The following is a 20,451-nucleotide window of genomic DNA, read 5'->3' as shown; positions in this document are numbered from 1 at the left end:
TTGTGTGTGTTTATAGATATATATAATTTTGAGGGTTTTTTTTCTTTGCATTGGGTACTTATAGTTTTAATACTTTAAGTACTTGTCTCTTATTACTTAAGTACAATTTTCATTGCAGGACCTTTACTTGTAACTGTTCCATATATATGAGAGGGCAGGGGTGGTGTAAATAGAGAAAAACATAAAAATACACAAAATATCTTTAAACACAATACATTAGTGCAATTGATCCCAAAATGAATATCTGTATGGATGTTCCAAAATAACAGCAAAAAACTACATTAATTACGTGTCACATCTCACCTTTCCGAAGTCTGCCCTGTCTAAACCCTCTACATTGCAGCTGTTTAAAAAAAAACATCAGATGTGGGAGTTGATGGTTTTTTAATCAGATGTAAAAGATGGAGACAGTAAAAAAAGTACATCCTCAGCGAACCGATATACATGTTAAAACAAAATACATATACATTGTCTATATACAGCATTTCAGTAACTACCCACTTATTGTTTAAGGTGGCGTACCTTTACTTCACCATTTGCACCTGACTGCATCCGACTGTCCACTGACTGGTCATCTGAGAGCAGCTGTTACAGATTCAGTTTGTTCTTTACATGGCACTGAAGAGTCAATCACCACCAGCTGTTCTTTTTCAACATGATTCATAGAGTCAAAGGCATGAATTCAGACGTTTCAAAGACAGATAACACACATTATTAATCTAAATTTAAAGATGGACAGGGTTGGGGTTTTTTTTGGTCTGAGATGTGTTTACATGCAATCAGCTCATTCACACAAACAACCTACATTTGAAGTAAACAGCATAATTTTTTCTATGGGTTTCTTCCCATCTTTATACTTTTTTCTCCCCCACTTGGGTTGAACTGAATGTTACAAAAAGGAACACAAAATGCCTGCAAATGGTAGCGGTGACGTCAAGTGGAATGTAAAGATTTTCAACCTACCCCCCTAATATTATTACTCATACAGGCCTTCACAACCTAGACAAATAATAAGCATGCACACAAACACAACGTCAATATGTACAGTACAAGGGCATGTTTCTACTCTTATCGTTTTTACTCGTACCCTCGGAGAGTAGTTTGTGCTTACAATAAGGTCACACGAATACTGATTGTGGAGCAGCTCGCTCGTGTGCAAGTTGAACAATGTGACGGAATAAGGGAACTGTCCGTAAGCAGTAGAAATGTGACCAAGCTCTGACTGCCATCACAACAGTCACTTTTCTAAAAGGTGCTCCATCTTCGGGTTGATGAATGAAAAGCCAGCAAATGCCGTCTGATCCATGGAGTCTATGAAGTTCTTATCGCTGTAGGAGAGACGAGGCTTCTCACTGAGGAACTCCCGATCAAAGTTGCTGCAATCATTCGGTGCTTTCTGTAATTGACAATAATGGTTATCAAGATACCACGTTTTTAAACTTTGATGTAACTGTAGCAGGGTTACCACACATTTTTAACAATCAATTTTTAACACTTTTCCATAATATTTTACCTCATCTAATGACTTTAAAACAGGCATGGTAACCACACGGTTGACATTTCTGCAATCAAATTGCCATACTAAAAACTCGACTACAACTATTTTTGGCTGTTTGTCCTTACTGCCCTTATTGATTAGACTGTGTAAAAACAATTACATCCACTGAGTGACAATACTGCAAAAAAATATTGACATCTGAGAGCTGAGGAAAAAATGGAAGTTGATTGGTAGAAAGTGCTCTTCTTCTCTGAACTTAATGGGACACAAAGTTGAAGTCAGAAAAAATATTATCCGATTTCATGTTCTACACCTCTTTATGATTATATTTTTGTTGAATGGCACGAATGTTACAATCTAATGTATTCTTATTTTACGAGGGAAAAAGTGGCTGACCGCTCAGCTGAGTTGCCAAATGACAGTCGGAGACCTGACGCTATCTTTACTTCAGCATAAACACTGCATTAGATCATGACATTTATTGCCAATTTCCTTTTTAGACTGAGTTATGTGTTTTATCTTATGATTGGCCTTTATATAAAGACATTTACTCTTAACTTGAAAGGATGGATTGGTTTCATTTAGCACAGTTAACTTACACTCTTTGTTTTTTTGCCCACACACTTCACACTAGGGTTTCCCCCTGAAAGTCAGAGATTTGAATCATCAGTCCGAGACCCCTCAGTCTACTGAGATAGATTCAAGTCGAAAAGTCGTGTTGTGATTTTTGCTAGTCAGTACACTGTGCAGTGTACTTCTGGGGACATTTTGGTAGCCACATATTGCAGCGTAGTGAGTGCAGTGTTGACTTTCATGTTGCTCTTTGGTAGAGGCTGCTAGGAAAAGGTCTGTAAGACTCAGAGAGAACACTATCATTTTCTTTTCTCTTCTGCTTAGAAGTGGTTAAAATCCAGCTCACAGCAACTTGATACAATACAGTATCTGGCTTTTGTGAATGTGTGATGAACAACACTGTTCATTAATTCATACAGAAACAGAACAGCTCTCTCATTTTAGTGTAGAGCGTCAGACTACATTCACGAACGCACCCTATATTGCATGAACGCAGCTATTAGTCTGAACTTCCTGCTGAGCCCCATTCAAACTTTACAGCTTCACATGAACTCATGACTCATGACACATGACTCATCAAATATTTATACTGAACTGAAAAATAGAAATAAAATCCTAGGTACCCAAAACAGGATAATTTCTTTTTTTTTTTTTTTTTGCAAATCAACAACCTGCACAATGTGCTGGTACAAAAAATGGCATTGAACATGTGCCAACACATTTGTAATATTGATAATATTTATAACAACCTGTGTTTAAATTCTAAATATAGATCTGTTTTTTTTTATAGCTTTGGTACTTTCGATGCTATCGAATGTATCATTTTAAACGTAAAAAAAAAATTACTACATTTTTTGACAGCATTAGGTGTCAACAAACGTATCTCAGCAGAATGATAAAACAGAGGCGATGATGACAGATTATAGACATGCGTTAACACTGCACATGATACTTTTTTTCATAAGTGAATCCTCAGTGACCTGTATGTGAGGGGCTTACCACTTTGGGTTTGAAGGGGGGTTCAACCTCTCTACTCTCCAAAGCCGGCCAGTTGATGGCCTTGAAGAAGGGGTGTAGACGGATATGACCCACGACTCCAAGCCTGCGTGTGGGATCTCTCTCAAACAACTGTAGGGAAACATAGTCGGTAGGGTTAAGTGATGAATGCATCTCATTAAATCTCAAAACTGGCTTCTTTTCAGCTACATATCTTTACATAATTTAATTCAATTTAAACTGATTTAATCAACTTCTAAACACTTCAAACACTGGTGTCACTGTAGACACATTTCAGGTACATAGCTTTACATTATTTAATGCAATTTCAACAGATTTAATCAACTTCTAATCCTTTTAAACCATAAAATAATCAAACATGGAAACAACCGACTTTCCCTGAAGCACCGATGGTGCCCTATGACAGATGTATTTTGTATAAAAGCTTTGGTACAGACCCGCTCAAGCAGGTCCTTGCACTCCTTGTTGATCCAGCGAGGATAGTGGGGAGTGTCCATGCGGATGGACTCAAACAGCTCATCTTCATCATCCCCATGAAAAGGTGACTGGCCAACCAGCATTTCATACAGCAACACCCCAAATGACCACCAGTCAACGGAGAATGAGTATTTCTGCCCCAGCAGGATCTGAGGTCAAAAATAATGAATGAAGAGTTATTCCAGGTGGACAGAATTTGTTGCTTGCAGAACAATGAAAACAAATCAGCTGCACATTTGAATATTTCCGAACGAGAAAGAGTCTCAAAGTATGAAACACTCTACCTCTGGAGCGATATAGTCTGGAGTACCACAGAAAGTTGTAGCACGATTCTCTCCAAACACGTTCTCCTTACACATGCCAAAGTCGGCAATCTTTATGTGTCCCTCATGATCCAGCATCACATTGTCCAACTTCAGGTCTCTGAAAACAAAACACAGCAAGACTGGAAACAAGCAGGAATAATTCCAAAGATAATAGAATTGGATTTGGAATTATAAGGTTTCATCTGATGATTTTGAGTTAATCAAAATAATGTTATAATGCCACTTCAGGCTTGCATGTTTTAAATGAATTTTTAGAGGATTCAAATATGTGATTAAAAAATGATGTGCCTTAATAGTTTTGCCAGATGGACTGTGAAATCTTGAATGCTCACAGTTTGCAAAATGCTTTCAAGAACTATACCAGTGGTTTTGTATCTCTTATGCTTTAAATAAAAGTCATACTGATGACTATTTTTTAAAACATAACTTAAATCTAAGTTTCATTTTTTCCTGGCAGCCACTGAGTTCAGACCATTTGACTATGACTTGAAGCTTGCATGAGATAGGTAATCCATAACTGTGAATATTTAGTTCACTGGTTATGTGTTGATTTACTAGACATTTAAACAATATAGATAGTAGAAGTTAAACAATATTCTTCCATGGTTATGCAATTGCAAGTAGTTAGACTGGTTTTAGGGTGAGCTTTTTTACTGCAAGAAATGAACAAATTTTCCTCAACAGACCCTGCTTGCAACTGCATTACCACACAATGATAATCAAACTTTCAGAGAAAAGAAAACGTGTCAAAATGCGTGGGATTACCTAACCGAGCAAGTTTCAAGTGTTATCAAGTTCATTTTCACATTGCACTTGCAATGTGTCTCTGCCTTTATTTTGTGGGAGAGAGGAAAATAATCCAATATGGTCAGCTGTGATGTAAAGAATATGGTATAATATGAAAAATTAAAAGTGTGGTCATTTAATGCATGTACTGTGGTGTATGTTTTTGCTCTGACCTGTAGATGATCCCTTTGCTATGTAAGAACTGAAGACCACAAATGATCTCAGCAGAGTAGAATCTGGGGAGACAAAAGGCAAAAACAGACAGATATCAACGACTCGTCTCTGGCAGAAAGCTACAGGTCTGCACTGCGGCTAGCTCACTAGTGAGTTGGCAGCTGAACACTGGTGTCACTGCAGACTCATTTCAGTGTCGAGCTGAATTATTGAGGAGGACATTTGTATGGAGTAGCAGACAGGTGAATAATGCTCTCATAATGTGAAACCTGAGAGCCGCGGTGCGCCGAAAGATTAGCTAACTCTGACCTGCTTCTCTTGTCATCTGTGTCAGGTGAAACGATTGCGTCTTGAGAGAAGATAAAGCAGACTCTGCTCTAAACCAATAACTTGTCATTCACAGTAAATGACTAACTGACAAGAACTGAAGAGTGTCAGGTTTTATCTATTTATTATTTCTCATTTAATACCCTTACAAGTTAGATGTGCACACATGTATGAACGTGCACATCTAAAACTGCTCTACAAACAACACCGCAAACACAATACAGAAAATAAAATGAAATCAAGATATGTGTAAGGAAGATGGGCTCCGCTATGTGAGGAACGCTGAGAGTTTTGACTACACTCTGCAGCTCTGGGTCAGCGGGTTAGCAGTAGCAACAGGGAGAACAGGGTCTTTGTGCTTACAGAGATCACCAGAAACTCTGCGGTTCAGTTGCAGCCTGAGGAAAAGTATTGCAAAACTAAATCCAGGAGATACTTTTCATTCCACTGTGACAACTTGTGCAGCAACACCCAAGTTTATTTATCATTATATTCAAACATATATGCAAGCAAACATGGAAGCACATGAACATATTGTGAGATAATGAAACAGTCCACTCCTGTTCTTCACTCACTGAGGAAAAATTATCCACCCAGGCTGAATAGTCACTGAGTGAGGAGGGTTTTAGTGGGTGCCAACACAAGATCAGGTGTCTGTGTTTGCTAAGTAGAGAATTACTCCTGTCATCTTATGGGTGCAGGACACAGCCACCAGTTTAACTACAGGAAGTGTTACAGCAGACCACATTTAAATGTCAGTGCTCAACCTACTTTTTAGACTAACAAGAGTATGTAAGTCTAATCTGCATATCTTGGCTGTCCTCTGATCTTGTGTATTTTTGCTTCCAGGTTTGTGAACATGAAACTACACAAGACCTTGCTGTTTTCCTTATTTGTTTATCCTTAAGTTCCTCAAAATAATAATAAAAAAATCCTCTACAACTGGGTAAATTCTGTGATACAATTGAAAACACTTCAGAAAAGCAACTAATGGTCCTTGTGGTGAGACAGATCTCTCGACTATCACTGTTTTGTTTCAACAAGGTGAAATCAATATGCTATAATCAATACGAATTCAGAGTCTTCATAAATGAAATTCCTTTTCAGTCAGTCCTGTCACCCTCAGCCGTTATTATCGGTCTTTTATTGAGAGCCTCATGTGTTTTTCATTTATCTGCTGGTTTCACAGCCTCTCACTGAAAGACAGATACAGTCTAAACAGCATAGTCAAAATCTGCTCTAAGATCACAGGAGTGACTCAAAGGTACTTGGCCACTTTTTGCAATCAACAGATCCTTCAGAAAGCAACAAGTATTAACAAGTGTTTTAGCGTCTTCTGGACAGAATCTTGCAGATGAATTTTCTGTTGCCACTGGGGCGTTGTTTTGTTTTACCTGCTTGTAAGACTGACAGCCATTCAAAATCTTTTATTCCATCTGCAATTTATGTTTTAAAGTCTCTGTAAATGTAATCACCTATTTGATTTTATTGTTTTTTTATTTTATTGACAATGAAACTTAACTTTATTACATTTATGGATTCCTTTATTCCACTGAACTCATTGACATATTATTATTATCTATTTATGTGTCTATATGTTACTGCATGTGTACACAGCAAGCTGTTCAAACAAGTTGCACCCGGTGGGATTAATAAAGTTAATCCCAAATCTGAATATTCACTAGTGACTGGGACGGGGGTCTTTGAAGAATTGGTCTCACAGCACCTGCAAAGCAATGTTTCACTACCACCTCTATGCTTGTAAATGTGAGACTCTTTAAAACTTTAGCTGGCAGTGGCTCAGGTGCCACAACACCCTCTTTTACCACTATGCTATTGTTTTTTGGTTTTTTTGGAGGGATTCCCACAGAGTGATGAGTAGAGAGGTGGGTGGTAGCAACTGATACCTTCCCTTACACAGTACAGAGGCACTGAGAGCTGCTCAGTCCTTACAAGGCCAGACTTCTAGTGAGCAGCAGCTACAGTAAGTGACACCAGCCCCCATCCAGCAGGGTTCAGTATATCTTGTAAACAAAAAAAAACCCATAAAGGGAGAGAGATACAAAGAGATACGCGGAGAGTAAACACTGGGTCGTCTTTAAAAGTGCCTGCTTTCCATCAGATCGTTGATTCTGTATGTGTTAGTCCCTGCACAGCTGCAGGGACTCCAGAGCGCTGAGTAATGATGGCAGGTCAGGGTTCCTGCAGTTTAAGGCAAGGTAGATTTAAGATTTTTCAATACTTTTTAATGCCTCCTGGAATTAAGTTTAAGACCAATTTTATTTCACCCAAATGTTTATTGTTTCATAAAACAATGACCTTTTTGTCCAGTGAAGAGTTAGATTATCTATGTAAAATGTTGGAAAAACAACCCTTTTTAGAGTGGAACACATGGAAGACTATGAACATATGATATCATCATGAAAGTATCCACTGGGTTTACCAACAGAAGTGTAAAATATCTGGAATTTCTAGATGGTTTTCTGGGCAATTGGCTTGGATTCCTATCTTGGCAACTTTAAGAAAGGAATTTAAGAAGTTATTTAACCAAAAATTAGATGTTACCAATTATTGAGATTTCACAATGCAGCTTCAGAAAAACGATTCATAAAATCTAACTTACCGTGTCTGAGACAATTTGAAAGAATAATTTAAGTCAGTTTAATACCAATAAAGGCCTAATTTTTAGATTAATGAATCCAATGCCTTTTAAGACTTTTTAAGGATCCACTGTAACCCTGCAGGTATTGTGTGTGGGTTTTCACTCTGTATATTATTATGTCTGCGTGACAGGTGTGACTCACGTTGATCTGTAGAGTTCAAAGCGCCCTCTATCCTGAATATGAAACATCAGGTCCCCTCCATTCAGGTACTCCATCACAAAAAACAGATGCTCCTGTTGACAAATTTCACTGTGAGTACTGAGGATACAATTAAAACCAATGATGTTGAATAGATAAAAAAATAATTAGATTAACTACCTTGGTTTGGAAGGTGGAGTAAAGGTGTGTGAGGAAGGGGTTTTCCCAGGCTAAAGCCAAAACCCTCTTCTCTACCATAGTGCACTCCACATCATCATCCATCAGCACAACATCTTTCTTCAGAGCCTTCACTGCAAAATACTCTCCACGACCCTTCAGCTCTGCCAGGAGAACCTGTGTTGTGAAGTAAGGAAATATAGGAGAGAATCTTGTATTGTTCTTAGTTTTATTAAGAGCGGGAAGCTTGAAATGTTAATTAACTCTTTGAAACTTGGATCGACATCAGTTTTCTTGTGTAAATGCCTTTTAAAAGCATTTAAACCTTTAAAAAAGTGGGCATATTGGTTTTACTTCTTTAAAAAACATGGAGAGAAAGGCAATCAGCAACTTGGCGTGAAATGTCTTGCAAATGAGAATAAGAATAGTAAAACTTGACAGGAGAGAGAGAAAGAGAGCGACAGAACAATATATTTATTCATTTATTTTTGCACTTTTTCCAGGTGATTTTGTTGTTTTTCTGTCGCCAATTTCAGTAATTTTTTGTTTTTGTTTTTTTTAATCATTTCTTGTTGTGTAGCTCATTGCTTTCTTGCCATGTTTTCTCAGGTTTCAAAGGATTAAATACCTTATCTTCAAGTAATAGTTCGATAAAACACCTACATTATTTAATGACATCAGACAAATGTTGCTGACTGCAGTATTGTTGATTCACTCATGGGCATCCTCTCCCTCTAGGGTTAGGGTTTTTAAAACAGCAGTTTAATATTTAACTTCACACTGACATGATTGTACCTTGCCAAAGCTGCCTTTTCCCAAAACCTTGTGGAAGGTGAAGTTGTCCACGTTGATGCGGGTCAAATGGGTAATACGAGACTGAGGCCGTGGGTTGGACCCCTCCCACAGTCTTCCATAGGGAGATGTATCTAGTGGACATACAATTACCACACATTAAAATTACTTATTCATGTAGTTATCTAAACACTAAACAACGTTGCAAATTATTTTTCAAGTAGTGTTATCAGTACAGAGCCTATACTGCCCAAATGACTGCATGTAAGTTCATACACATACAGAAAAACACACACTGACCATTTATATCCAGTTCAGCAAGCTTGTTCACCTCATCGTAAATTCCAATATCAGGCAGATTAGGCAGGTTCGGATCTGAACGGCGGGTGGACGACTTCTGATAAAACAGATGAAGAAAAAAATAGTCATGAAGTAGCCAGACAAATAGTTTCCCAGAAGTGGTTAACAACTAATTGTGTTACATCTGCTGTGAACACATCCTGTCTGATTCTTCTCTTTATCAGTCATCATGTGCACTGAATGTCCCCAAAACTACATTCATTTAGAGGCCTGAAAAAAGAGAACAAGCAAACTAGGGGTTCCACAATGAGCCAGTCCTCAAATACCAGATGTCACACCTTCAGCAATTCGTCAACACACACTGGGGCTTTGAAGTTCCACATCCAGTATGATGGTTGGTAACACTTTATTTTGATGGTCCACTGTTTATGATGAACTTTCTATCACAGGATTAGAATTTGTTAGTAAATAATGAATATATGAACTGGATTTACTCCGTAAAATGAGGTCCAGAGTTACAGCTAGGATAGTGACATTTTGTTGATAACCTACCTTGGTCATACACTAAACTTTTACTACTTCCAAGATCAGGATATTTATGTTTCATAATAGCTTTTTTCAGATGCGAGACCCGCGGTCACACTCTTCTGCCTCATCTTGCATATTCTTAATCTTCATTCAAAACAAAGCTGCATCCAACATGATAAGTGAACATTTTAAAGTGGAAACAGTCAGTTTTTCCACTTTTTCCCCCTAGTGTTTCCATTTGGTATTATTGACAGACATCCTCTGTGTTGTAAATGGAGCCTTCATTGATCAGGAGATCATACCGGGTGGCACACAGAATTGCACAGTGAAAGCAAGGCTTGTAAATGCAGATAGTGTCATTATTCTATAGCCATTACATTGTGCAATCAACATTTACCTCATAAGTTAAAGCAATGAAAGTGTCTAAATCCACTTACATTTTTTAATAGTTTTTTTTGTCATGATTTTCATCTAGATCACAACATGCAGACATGTAGTTGTCAGGATGTTTTTAATGTGGTTTCTTTTCCCATTTATCATCACTCTATCATTAAAAAGGCAAAGTTATTGTGATTTTTTTGTGATTTTTTTGCCACAAGAGAGTTCAGTACCACCCCTGGACTTGGACAACATCCAAAATAAGTGTTACCAAGCTCGCTTCAGACTCGCCTCCAGACCAACTACTTGTGAATACAAAACAATACCATTTTTGTAAGCATAAATGTTATCTAAACCATCTCAGTATACTTGGAGCTCAGAGATAGTGTAATCAGATATCCACAGTGTTTAAAAGGGCCATGGCATGATTTAATTAGGTGGTATGTTAATAAAGTCAGACTTGTCCTTCAGTTTGGATTTGACTGGCCCATGCATTGAATAACTTGTGACTGCTTCCGTGAACTCACCTGGCCAACTTGCGTGAGCGCTTCAGCTAGTAGTTTTTGGTTAATACCACAAAGGTTGGCTACTTTATCCTGACACTTGTGATGGACATTCATGGCACAATCTACAAATGAAACAAAAATTAGCTGTTAAAGATAAAAGTGCACTTACATTCCAATAATAATTCGATCATATCTGCACTGTACCTTCACACTTGAGGCCTTGTTTGACAAGACCCCACAGCAGACTTCCACAGTGGTCGCAGAAGGTGGGACTCATGTAGTTGTTGGTCTTGAAACGGTGTGGCATGTCAATTTTAAAGCGCTCCTTCTGGAACTGCGGGGACAAATGGGATTCCTCATCTCCATGAATGATCGGTAGCAAAGGAATTGTAACCAGTGGCCTGCGAATCCTCACAGGCCTGCGCACCTGCCTCATTTTTTTTCTTTTCTTTTTGCTTCCCTCTCTAAGCTTATACTGTCAGGGACCACACTGCGGGATAAAAAGTTCCCTGTTTGTTCTCATGTCTACCTCTACACTGATTTGAAGTGCTCCTCTGAGACCACACCCAGTGTGTGTGCTTGATTATTTCCATGTAATCATTATCTATGTCTGTTGGTCTTTGACTGTCCTTATCCATCAATACTGATGATCATTGATCATTATTAGATGTGGACCCTGACTGGTGTCTGCCTTTGTATTAAACTCTGATTCAGCAATACCCTCCAGTTTAAGGATGTTACCATCATTGTTCAGACTGTTAAGATGGGATAATTTACTACAACAGCAAAAACTAGCGTTAGAAAAAGCCCACACTAGACTGAAATTGTGAGACATATGGAGAACGCTCACAGTACATGCTGTACTGCACAAATATGTGATACGTACCACAGTATCCCGACTGTTGGCAGCAGTACCGGTACATCTGCCGATGATTTTGTCTATGCATTTCTTATGGATGGCTGCATTGCATTCTGATTTAAAGAAAAAAAAAGACATTTGTGTATTTTGATCCAGCATCTGAGCATATCAAATACACCATACATATTTTTATTAATATACTTCCTAATGCATTAGACTGCCATTTAAAGAATTGCAAAAAAACACAGTGGAGTTTTTTAATTATAGTACACTTACGTCTGCATTTATAGCCTTGCTTGTTGAGTCCCCTGTGGGAGGCAAGGTGACACAAATGGGTCAGTCTGTATCATTCTTTGATCATGTGAATGTGAATAGTTTGTTGATTAATCAGTTAGAGATAACGAACAACTGCAGAACACCCATGCCTTCTTCTATAAACTTCCTCTCCTGAGACCAAAATAGTCTTCAAAGCACATCCGTAGCCTCCAAAGACGACAAACATTTACATAACCACAGACAGATGTTACAATTTAAAGAGTTAAATTGGCCTAATAGATTTGATCAGTAACACTGCAAACAACCACTTCATCTAACTCACTTTGAGGTAAATGAGCATTGAGCAACTCAGAGGGCATTTAAACGCTGCCAAATATCAGAAAGTTCCCAAACACTGTTTTTAATCTCATTGTGCGTGTTGCTGTTGTTTATCTGATCTGTGGTTTATCAGCTCCCCTTTAGCTGCCTCGAAGGTGTTTTTATAGGGCTGAAGAGTTGGCCGGACTGACCAGACAAATTCTCTGCACACAGAGCAGAAAGTGGGCTGTCTGAAGAACGTGGCGATGAACTCGTGGTTCTTTATGAAGTGGATCTTGGCCTGTTTGATGGCCCCTCGTCTACGGTTCAGGGTAGGAGCCTCTTCCTCCTTGGCAGCCTGCTTATTCTCTTCAAGATACACAAAGAGACACAGATCAGTCACCCCACAACACTGTAAAGGAAAAACAAAAGTCATTTTGTGTATGTTACAAAAAGGCTGTCTTAATGATAATCTAATGGACACCCAAAGAAACTGCCCACATGAACGTCTGTGAATTATGAGACTGAATTAGCAAGAAAAACTCTTACAAGTGGCTAGACAGTCTGTGTATATATGGGGGTAGGGGCAAGAGGTTAAAAATCAAAGAATGGTAACTATAGACTGACCTATAGATTGTGGAGCTATTTATAAAGTTTTATCAACATGTATTAGGGTAAAGTGAAGAGCAGATGTAGAGAGGATTCACCCACTTTTCTACTCTGCTCCATTTCTCATTCAGCTTCTCAGTGATGGGGTCTAACATGAACACATGTGGGCAGTTTCTGCATTTATTTGTGTTTTGTGTTTTCTGTGCTGTGCTGATTTGAAATGGGTGTGTCTAAGTTAGAAAAAAGGTGATGTCACGTATGTCTGTACACTGAGGGCTAGGGCTAGGCAATATCTTGTAATTAAATCCTTATATAATATGAGACTCGATATCTTCTTAGATTTTGGATATCATATTATTGTTAACCTTATTGGGGTTTTTAAACTGACTGTTCTAGCTGTTGTATTATTTGCCTTTACCCACTTAATCATATCCACATTGCTGATGATTATTTATCAAAAATCTTGTGGTGTAAATCTTTTGTGAAAGTACTAATAGTCAACCCTAAAATATCATCACAATACTGAAATCAAGGTATTTGGTCAAAAATATTGTGATAGTTGTTTTTTTCCGTATCAACTTGCCTCCAGACTGGTGACAACCCAAAGATGGGCCAAAATCAGGGAACCAGAGAAAAAAAAAAACAACCAAACAGCTACGGAAAATTTTACAGATTACAGAAAAATGTCCACAAGCAGAGAAAAGGGGAAATTAAATGATGTTTTTATTTTTATTTAATTTACCTGTATCACCTCCCTCGAGAAAATACTGTACTGCCATCATTACTTTCCCAGAGGGATGGAGATCGACCTGAACACACATTAGACACACCGACTGTTACACATACACAGCATGAGATATCGCTCTGCAGGGAAAGAGGACAATCTGAAATGTCCTACCCAGAACTCAGCACGCCCGTTGGCTTTCTTGCAACGCTCAGCAAGGACAGACACTCCAACAGTGACCTCAGCCAGCGGCTCCTCTGCTGTCTTCATTAGCAGTACCTCAAGCACACGACCCTCATAGATGTGCGCATCAAAAGTGGCCTTCCAAGCCGGGTACATGGTGGGTTTTCGCTGAACCAGGGTCTTGCCTCGTTCTAAGGAAGAGCATGAGAGAGAAATGTACAGAGCGAGAAAAGAAAGAAATGTCTTTGATGTTTTCAATCACAGGAAATTTGGGTGATTTATGACATCATTTTCACAGAAAATGCAACTTCTGTTAACGACAGGGTGGTGTAGGCTATCAAAGAGTTTCTCACCAGTTGTCAAGGCCTCCTTCATCTTGATTGCACAGAAAGGCGGGTCAGCTAGAGTAGGCAGGATGCCCAAGTCGTACGAGTTAAAGGCAATTCTCAAGAAAGGAGCCATGGTGACGAGTACCAAGGTCACCTGCTTCCAGAGATGGACAAACACAGTGTCACCCTGGTGACATACATTATATCTATAATGACATGTTAGTTATACACACAGTTAGAGTTCATCATCATGTTATCATTGCATTAACACACTGTTGCATAATTTGCAGCAATACAGCTGAATCAAAGGTACGCATTAAGATAAGTGTTACAGGTGTCTATGTTTAAACTGAGACCAAACAATATCAAAGAAACAAGATAACAAAGTGCTCCTTTAATTGATGTCTGAGAAGCAGTTTTAAAACATATTTATGACATCCTGTCAGACATGTGCATGCACACACAAAATCAGTAGATGGCTGGGTCAGCAAGGACAGAGCGACTTCTGCTGAGGTCAAGTCAATTATATTTATTAAGCCCATTATCACAAATTACAAATGTGCCTCTAGTAGCTTTGCAATCTGTTCACCTCTATCCTAAGACCCTCAATTAGGATTCAGAACCCCCCCCCCCAAAAAAAAAAAAAAAGAAGAAAAAAAAAGAAAGAAAACACAGAAAGAAAAACAGGGCAGAAATCCATATTTCAGGACAGATGTACATTCAGTAGATATGTTGTGTACAGAATAGACCAACGTAAAAATCTAAACTTGGAAATGTGTCATCTCACTCTTCTACTAAGTCTTAACCACATGGAGGAAGGCCGCGAATGTTTTCACACGTTCATCAACAACACCTGCTTGTGTGTGAGGGACCAACTATTTTTTTAAAAAGATTTTTTTGGGGCTTTTATTGCCCTTAATGGACGGGACAGTTTGAGCGTGAAAGGGGGAGAGAGAGAGGGGGCAACATGCAGCAAAGGGTTGAGGTCATAATCAAACCCGCGGCCACTGCAGCGAGGATACAACCTCTGTATATGGGGTGCTGCTCTGTCCACTGAGCCACCAGGCGCCCTGTGAAGGACTGAGTATTGATGGTGTTTTGTATGAGATTCCAAAGGTGGTTGTTAGAGGTAAAAAAAACAAAACAAAACATAATGATCATATGACCTATGTTCCAATATAACACTATAGCCAACTTGTTTGTTGGAAAAAGGCTAATTAAACTCAACTATTGAATAAACAGTTCAAAAGCATCATTTTGGGTTCTTGTGATGAGCATTTGTCTTTTTTTTAACCAATCTGAGACAGAATGACCGAGTAATTAAATTATTGGAAAAAAAAACATGGATCAGAGATAATGACCACCAGTGGCATGGTATCCCTGTGCATTAGGGGTGAAATATATACTGACATATTTGTGGGAAATCAATATCACCCTACGTACTGGGCTGTTGGCAGTTGCTGATTTTTACTGGTTGCATAAGCTTACATGTACCTAAGATGGAACCTCAGTTTTTTTTGTAGAAGTCTATACACCACCAATTTCTGTAAGTGTAATGCAAAAGGTGACACTCATCAATCTAACACGTTGGCTGGGCCAGGCCCGTCAGTCACACCCTTGCATATTCTGTCCAACACCTCCATGTATGAAACACATCCACAATGTTAAATGTGCCAACATCATTTCAGCCTCTGCTGCTTGGTTGGCTCTCTGTCACTGTATTTTCTTGACTATAGTTTCTGAAAGACTGCAGCTGCAATAGTAGAGGTGTTTTCCTGTATCACAAATGCTGAGCAGGCCTCAGCATGTTACTAATCCAAAAACAAGCATGCAGCACACCACAGTAGGCCTAGTTGGTATTCACAATCCTGAACCCATAACCGCCCACACTGAGACCAGAAAAGTAAGACACTGAAAAAAAAAGAAAGAAAAAAAAAGTATGCAATACAAGGGGAAGTTGATGAACGACCATATTCACTGACTCACCCGCGGCTGCTGTGAGCTGTGATGTCAGGGTTTTTGGAGTTAATCAATAGCAAGCACACTGTGCTATTGAGGGCTGTAGTGATTGATTACCTAGCAGACTGTTCATGTGCAGTTTCGATTTGTTCCATTAGTTAAATTCACTAGTTATGTCCCCTGCACCAGTATAGTGTATCTTGCGAACTCCCACCTAACTTCCTAACATTCATTTTTACACAACTCAATTCCTGATACCTGCATTAATGACCAATAGAAAAGCGGGCTTGTCAGCAGGGCTCACAAGTACTACTACAAAGGTTAAACTATGTAATATTACATTATCATTCCTAGAATAAGGGCTTTGAAGCACTGTGATCACACTAAAGAACTCTGTGTTTGTGCATGATTGATTGTATTTAAACCTTAACATCTCAAAACATATATAAGCAGCTATAATACACGTATTGGATGCATAGTGTATAATACAGTTGTAGCAGTGGCATTAGTAGCCTGTCTACAGGTATATCAGCCGGATGTAATTATAACACTACTATCAAGCTTTTTGACAATTATTTGGTTTAATAAGTGAAGGAGGCACACATACACACAGTGAGGACAATTCTGTCCACACAAGTTTAGCTTGTTTTAGCACTCATTTCAATATGTGAAGTGAGCTGAACAGCTGTACTCACAGTTACATGGATTCTCCTAGTAAATTCTATGTCAAAAGGATTACGATATTACACTTAAAGGTGTGCCATATCATATTGTTCACAATAATACCAGTAGACTTTTTAATATGATTTTTTTTTAAATCATATTGTGATAATGGCAATTTTTTCGACTTGTTCACATAATGATGTCATACCGTTACGCAGGCAACAAGCATGACTAAGACCAAATTTGCTACCCATTAATTTTATTCTTTACAGATAATTTTTGTTTATTTTTACTGAATATGTGAGGGCAAATTATTATGTTTATGCTGACATATAAATCTATCATGCTTATTTTGTTGCAATTGTACATTCTTGTAATAAATAATGAAATATATTTTATATTTTTCAGTATTTTGTTATATGATCAAGAATATTGTTAGTGTAAAAATACCCTGAAATATTATGATATTATTATAGGGCCATAGCATCCACTCTTACACTTGAGTAAAAGTAGCAATACCACATTGTAAAACGACTCCACTGCATACAGAAGTCATGCATGTGCTGTAATGTATCAAGAATAAAATGTACTTGTGAAGCAGAGAAAAAAAGTGACAGAGAAATAGGGAGGGAAATAGTACCTCTGCTCTACTGTGACAGGAAAAAGAGAGGGAGATTGTATGGTGATATGAATGTAATGGCCACCTCAAAACATAAGCAATAAATCTGCAGCCTATCTGCATCACACCTCACTCTTATTGCTTGTGATGAAAACTTGTACTCAAATGCAGCCTACTACTGTGTCACACACATAAACACGCACGTGGTGAAATCGTAATTATGCTATAAACACTTTACAACCAGCTTTAAAGCCTGCACGATGTTAAACACAAAGTAACATGAAGCTGGTGCAGTGATTTACACCACAGCTGGGACCTTGCAACCATTTGAAGAGTGCATCTGATTTTCTTTATGCAACATTTCTGTCACTGAAGGATGTGGTTTACTGTTACTTGCAGAGATGTCACGTCACGCCACAGGCAACTGAATGATATTGTCCTCATAACACACATCGTCTGTTTATTTAAAAAAAAAAAGAAAAAAAGACTCCCTTTTTGGCTGTCTAGACCTGCCTGCATTCCTCCTCGCGCCCGGTGTTACAACGTATCCTGTGACCCGAGAGATTCTGTGACCTCGACTGGAATTCCATACAGGCACCATGGCAGCACAATTGTTTAGCTAACCCTGCGTTAAAAACTGTCAAAGTGTCCCCGAAGAGTTAACATAGGGTTACACATTTTGAGAGATATCATAGCACAAAGATGTGACCAGTATCAATCAGTTTTAAAACCTCACCTGTCACTGTTAAATCAACCAGTCTGTGTGTTCATGCATCGTGGAGCCTGTAGCGGCACATAGCCTCATCTGACAGATCACAGATTCCGTCGCACCGTTCGAGTTTAATTAAAAGAGGATGCGGAAAAAGTTGGTCAGGGTGGTTATTTTAGCTCGTTACGCGGTGACAATGTTTTAAATGGGCGTAAAACAGGCGTAGACTTTGTGTTAACGTTACTACTGTAAGTTGACGTACGTTTTCAATCAGACAAACTGTCAAAAATTAGCAAACGTTAGCGCCAACGCTCACGGTCAAACGAGTGGGTCGCTACAGTTTGTTCCACAGTAGATGAAACAAGGATAGGGGGTCTGTTTGTGGGTATTTGAGCAAGTCTTTCCAAAACTCCAAACAGCCCAACTTTTGTGAAAACCTCGACTAAAAACAATATTGAAAGCAGCCTCACCTCGCCCTGCAAACTCGACGCCGGTTCTTTATCCCCGCAGCACGACGAAAGTTGCAGTTTTCTCTTCCTCTCGTTTTTTCGCTCTGTGATTCCGTCGATTGAGGAAGTGTGGCGCGCGCTTGCAGTGGCTTTCTCGGCAGGCTGTGACGTTTACCTGCTACACACACACACATACATACACACACACACACACACACACACACACACACACTAAGCGGTCCGTGTGCCCCGCTAGTTTCACTGCACCCAGTTGCCCTATTTTGAATAAAGGTCCTGTCTGTTATTACAGTGTTTAATGGGTTGGACATTCACTTGAATTTCAAACAAAAACACGTCTCAGCCACACGTTTTGCATCTAAGCCCCCGTGGCTGATTGACACGTGCGTCCATCACTGCAGACCTGTTGCTCACCTGAGCTGGCAGGAACCTGCCCAGGCAACTTTAACTGTAGATACAATCTGCATTGCTGGTGAGTGTGCCCTAGATTACTGCAGCATAGCCTAGCGTGTGGGGGAAGAGATGGTTTTTTTTCCACTTAAAGTGTTTGTGTGGCAGGGGGTGGGGTCACGTGGCTGGTTTACTGTAGGCTGCGGGGGTAGTTTTAAGGTTTGAGCGAGTTTTTTTGTGGGTGAGGAGGTGGCAGATTTGGCTCCTGCAGCCAAAGGATATTTTCTTGTTCTAAACTAACACAGCAGCACTCCAAATTATCCACATCCTTTATTTATTTCATGCCTGCATTCACCCCCTCACACACACACACACACACACACCCTACACACACATCTAAATTTATGTTTGTACAAATGAGCAAGGGCAGGCTATTCTCATCGGATGACACTAATAAAAATATTGTCTGGAGTGAACAAAAACATAACTGAGGAATGTGGGAGATGGATTCCTGCAGATTGAGTCCTTATTAGCTAAATGTTACAATTTGGTTTAAGAGTATGAGAGTATATGTGCTGCTGTAAGTGAATGTAAGGTGAACCCTTCCAGGGACAGGCTGACCGGGCACAGGTGTGCCAGTGATCCCCTCTCTGTTCCATGGACTTACATAATAAGCAAATTGTGAGTCATGGCAGACACAGGATGTCTACAGTCAAGACTAGGTGTGTGTGCACTAAAAACCTTTAATGCCTGGCTGCTCTTCTCCGACTCTCACAGATGCATACTCAAAGCTTGAGGAACCCCCTCCTGCTCCTCTTCTAGCAAACACACACACACATCTACACATACCAACTGTTATGATCTGCCCGTGGGATGTATAGGCTGAAGAACAGGCGGATGTTAAATTTAGCAAACAGAGCAGATGCACACAGAAACTCCCCATGCATGGAGTGGATCCACAAGGCTGTACGACTCAGCTTGGACACACACAGAGAAAGTTACATCATTTGTAGCTGAGTTTGCTATTATGATGTGTCAATATATTAATTGGTTGTTATTTTAATGGATTCACCCCAAGAAGTTGCAAGATCAATCTCAGTTTTCACAATATGATTTCCTATGATTAGTGAATATCATTACATCCTCTTGGCATCTAAAAATCATTAAATTGAAACAATCCGTAAAAGCAAAATTACTCTACTCAAAATTGCTTACCTATTATGTCAACACTAAGATCAGAACCTACAATCAGGGGTCACAAATGCAGTTTGACGTTGCCACTGTTTAAACTTATATCTCACCCATTGTGGTAACCAGTGGTTTAAACATTAAAGGATCATCTATAAAATAGGGCAGAAAAAGAAATACAATTTTATCTAACAGGACTGAGAATGTGTGTAAAGTGGACAGGTCACTGTTGGCAAAGCATGTTGAATACAGTACGTTCATTTAATATAAGTCGAGTGTTGCTTAGCATAAGACTATCTCTCTCCAAAGAACTCAATGCTCATTAAACAACAACAACTTATAACTTGATAGCTTAATCCATACAGAAATCCAACAGTAAATCCACAGACGAAGACAATAACAGATTAAGCCACTGTGATGTCACCTGTTATTTGTTGACTCCAATTTTAAACATGAATGTATAAAGGGAACTGGACAGTGTTGGAGGCAGGCCCTGTCCACTCCTACGAAAGATGTTCA

The 20,451-nt window shown here is 39.1% G+C and overlaps 1 protein-coding gene across 3 annotated transcripts; it reads right to left on the bottom strand.

Moving 5' to 3' along the window:
- Positions 1 to 367: 367 nt before the first annotated feature.
- Positions 368 to 18,476, bottom strand: prkcda (protein kinase C, delta a). Of its 3 annotated transcripts, none has more exons than XM_042504023.1 (18): positions 18,358 to 18,476; positions 13,962 to 14,124; positions 13,600 to 13,799; positions 13,444 to 13,510; positions 12,305 to 12,461; positions 11,796 to 11,827; positions 11,547 to 11,632; positions 10,865 to 10,994; positions 10,682 to 10,782; positions 9,249 to 9,345; positions 8,952 to 9,082; positions 8,160 to 8,333; positions 7,983 to 8,074; positions 4,851 to 4,913; positions 3,850 to 3,988; positions 3,526 to 3,714; positions 3,071 to 3,199; positions 368 to 1,396 (listed from the first exon to the last, which is right to left on the bottom strand). In XM_042504023.1, exons 2-18 carry the CDS (start codon positions 14,068 to 14,070, stop codon positions 1,238 to 1,240), a joined length of 2,055 nt encoding a protein of 684 aa, XP_042359957.1. In that variant the 5' UTR covers positions 14,071 to 14,124; positions 18,358 to 18,476; the 3' UTR covers positions 368 to 1,237. The 3 variants fall into 3 exon arrangements, with proteins under 3 accessions (XP_042359957.1, XP_042359949.1, XP_042359941.1); XM_042504015.1 differs by having other exon boundaries at positions 13,962 to 14,094; XM_042504007.1 differs by having other exon boundaries at positions 13,962 to 14,091.
- Between the last annotated feature and the right edge of the window lie 1,975 nt (positions 18,477 to 20,451).

Source organism: Plectropomus leopardus, chromosome 2, assembly GCF_008729295.1.
Source record: "Plectropomus leopardus isolate mb chromosome 2, YSFRI_Pleo_2.0, whole genome shotgun sequence".
Taxonomy (NCBI): domain Eukaryota; kingdom Metazoa; phylum Chordata; class Actinopteri; order Perciformes; family Serranidae; genus Plectropomus; species Plectropomus leopardus.
Note: the sequence above shows the minus strand (reverse complement) of the source record. Positions and strands in the feature narration are given on the sequence as shown.

Excerpts from the sequence above, each read along its gene's own strand:
- prkcda (XM_042504023.1), bottom strand. The coding sequence starts at position 14,070 with ATGGCTCCTTTCTTGAGAATTGCCTTTAACTCGTACGACTTGGGCATC. Across the intron at positions 8,075-8,159 it reads ACTCCACCTTCCAAACCAAG|GAGCATCTGTTTTTTGTGAT; the intron begins GTAGTTAATCTA and ends ATTTGTCAACAG. Across the intron at positions 3,989-4,850 it reads AGCAAAGGGATCATCTACAG|AGACCTGAAGTTGGACAATG; the intron begins GTCAGAGCAAAA and ends TTTTGTTTTCAG.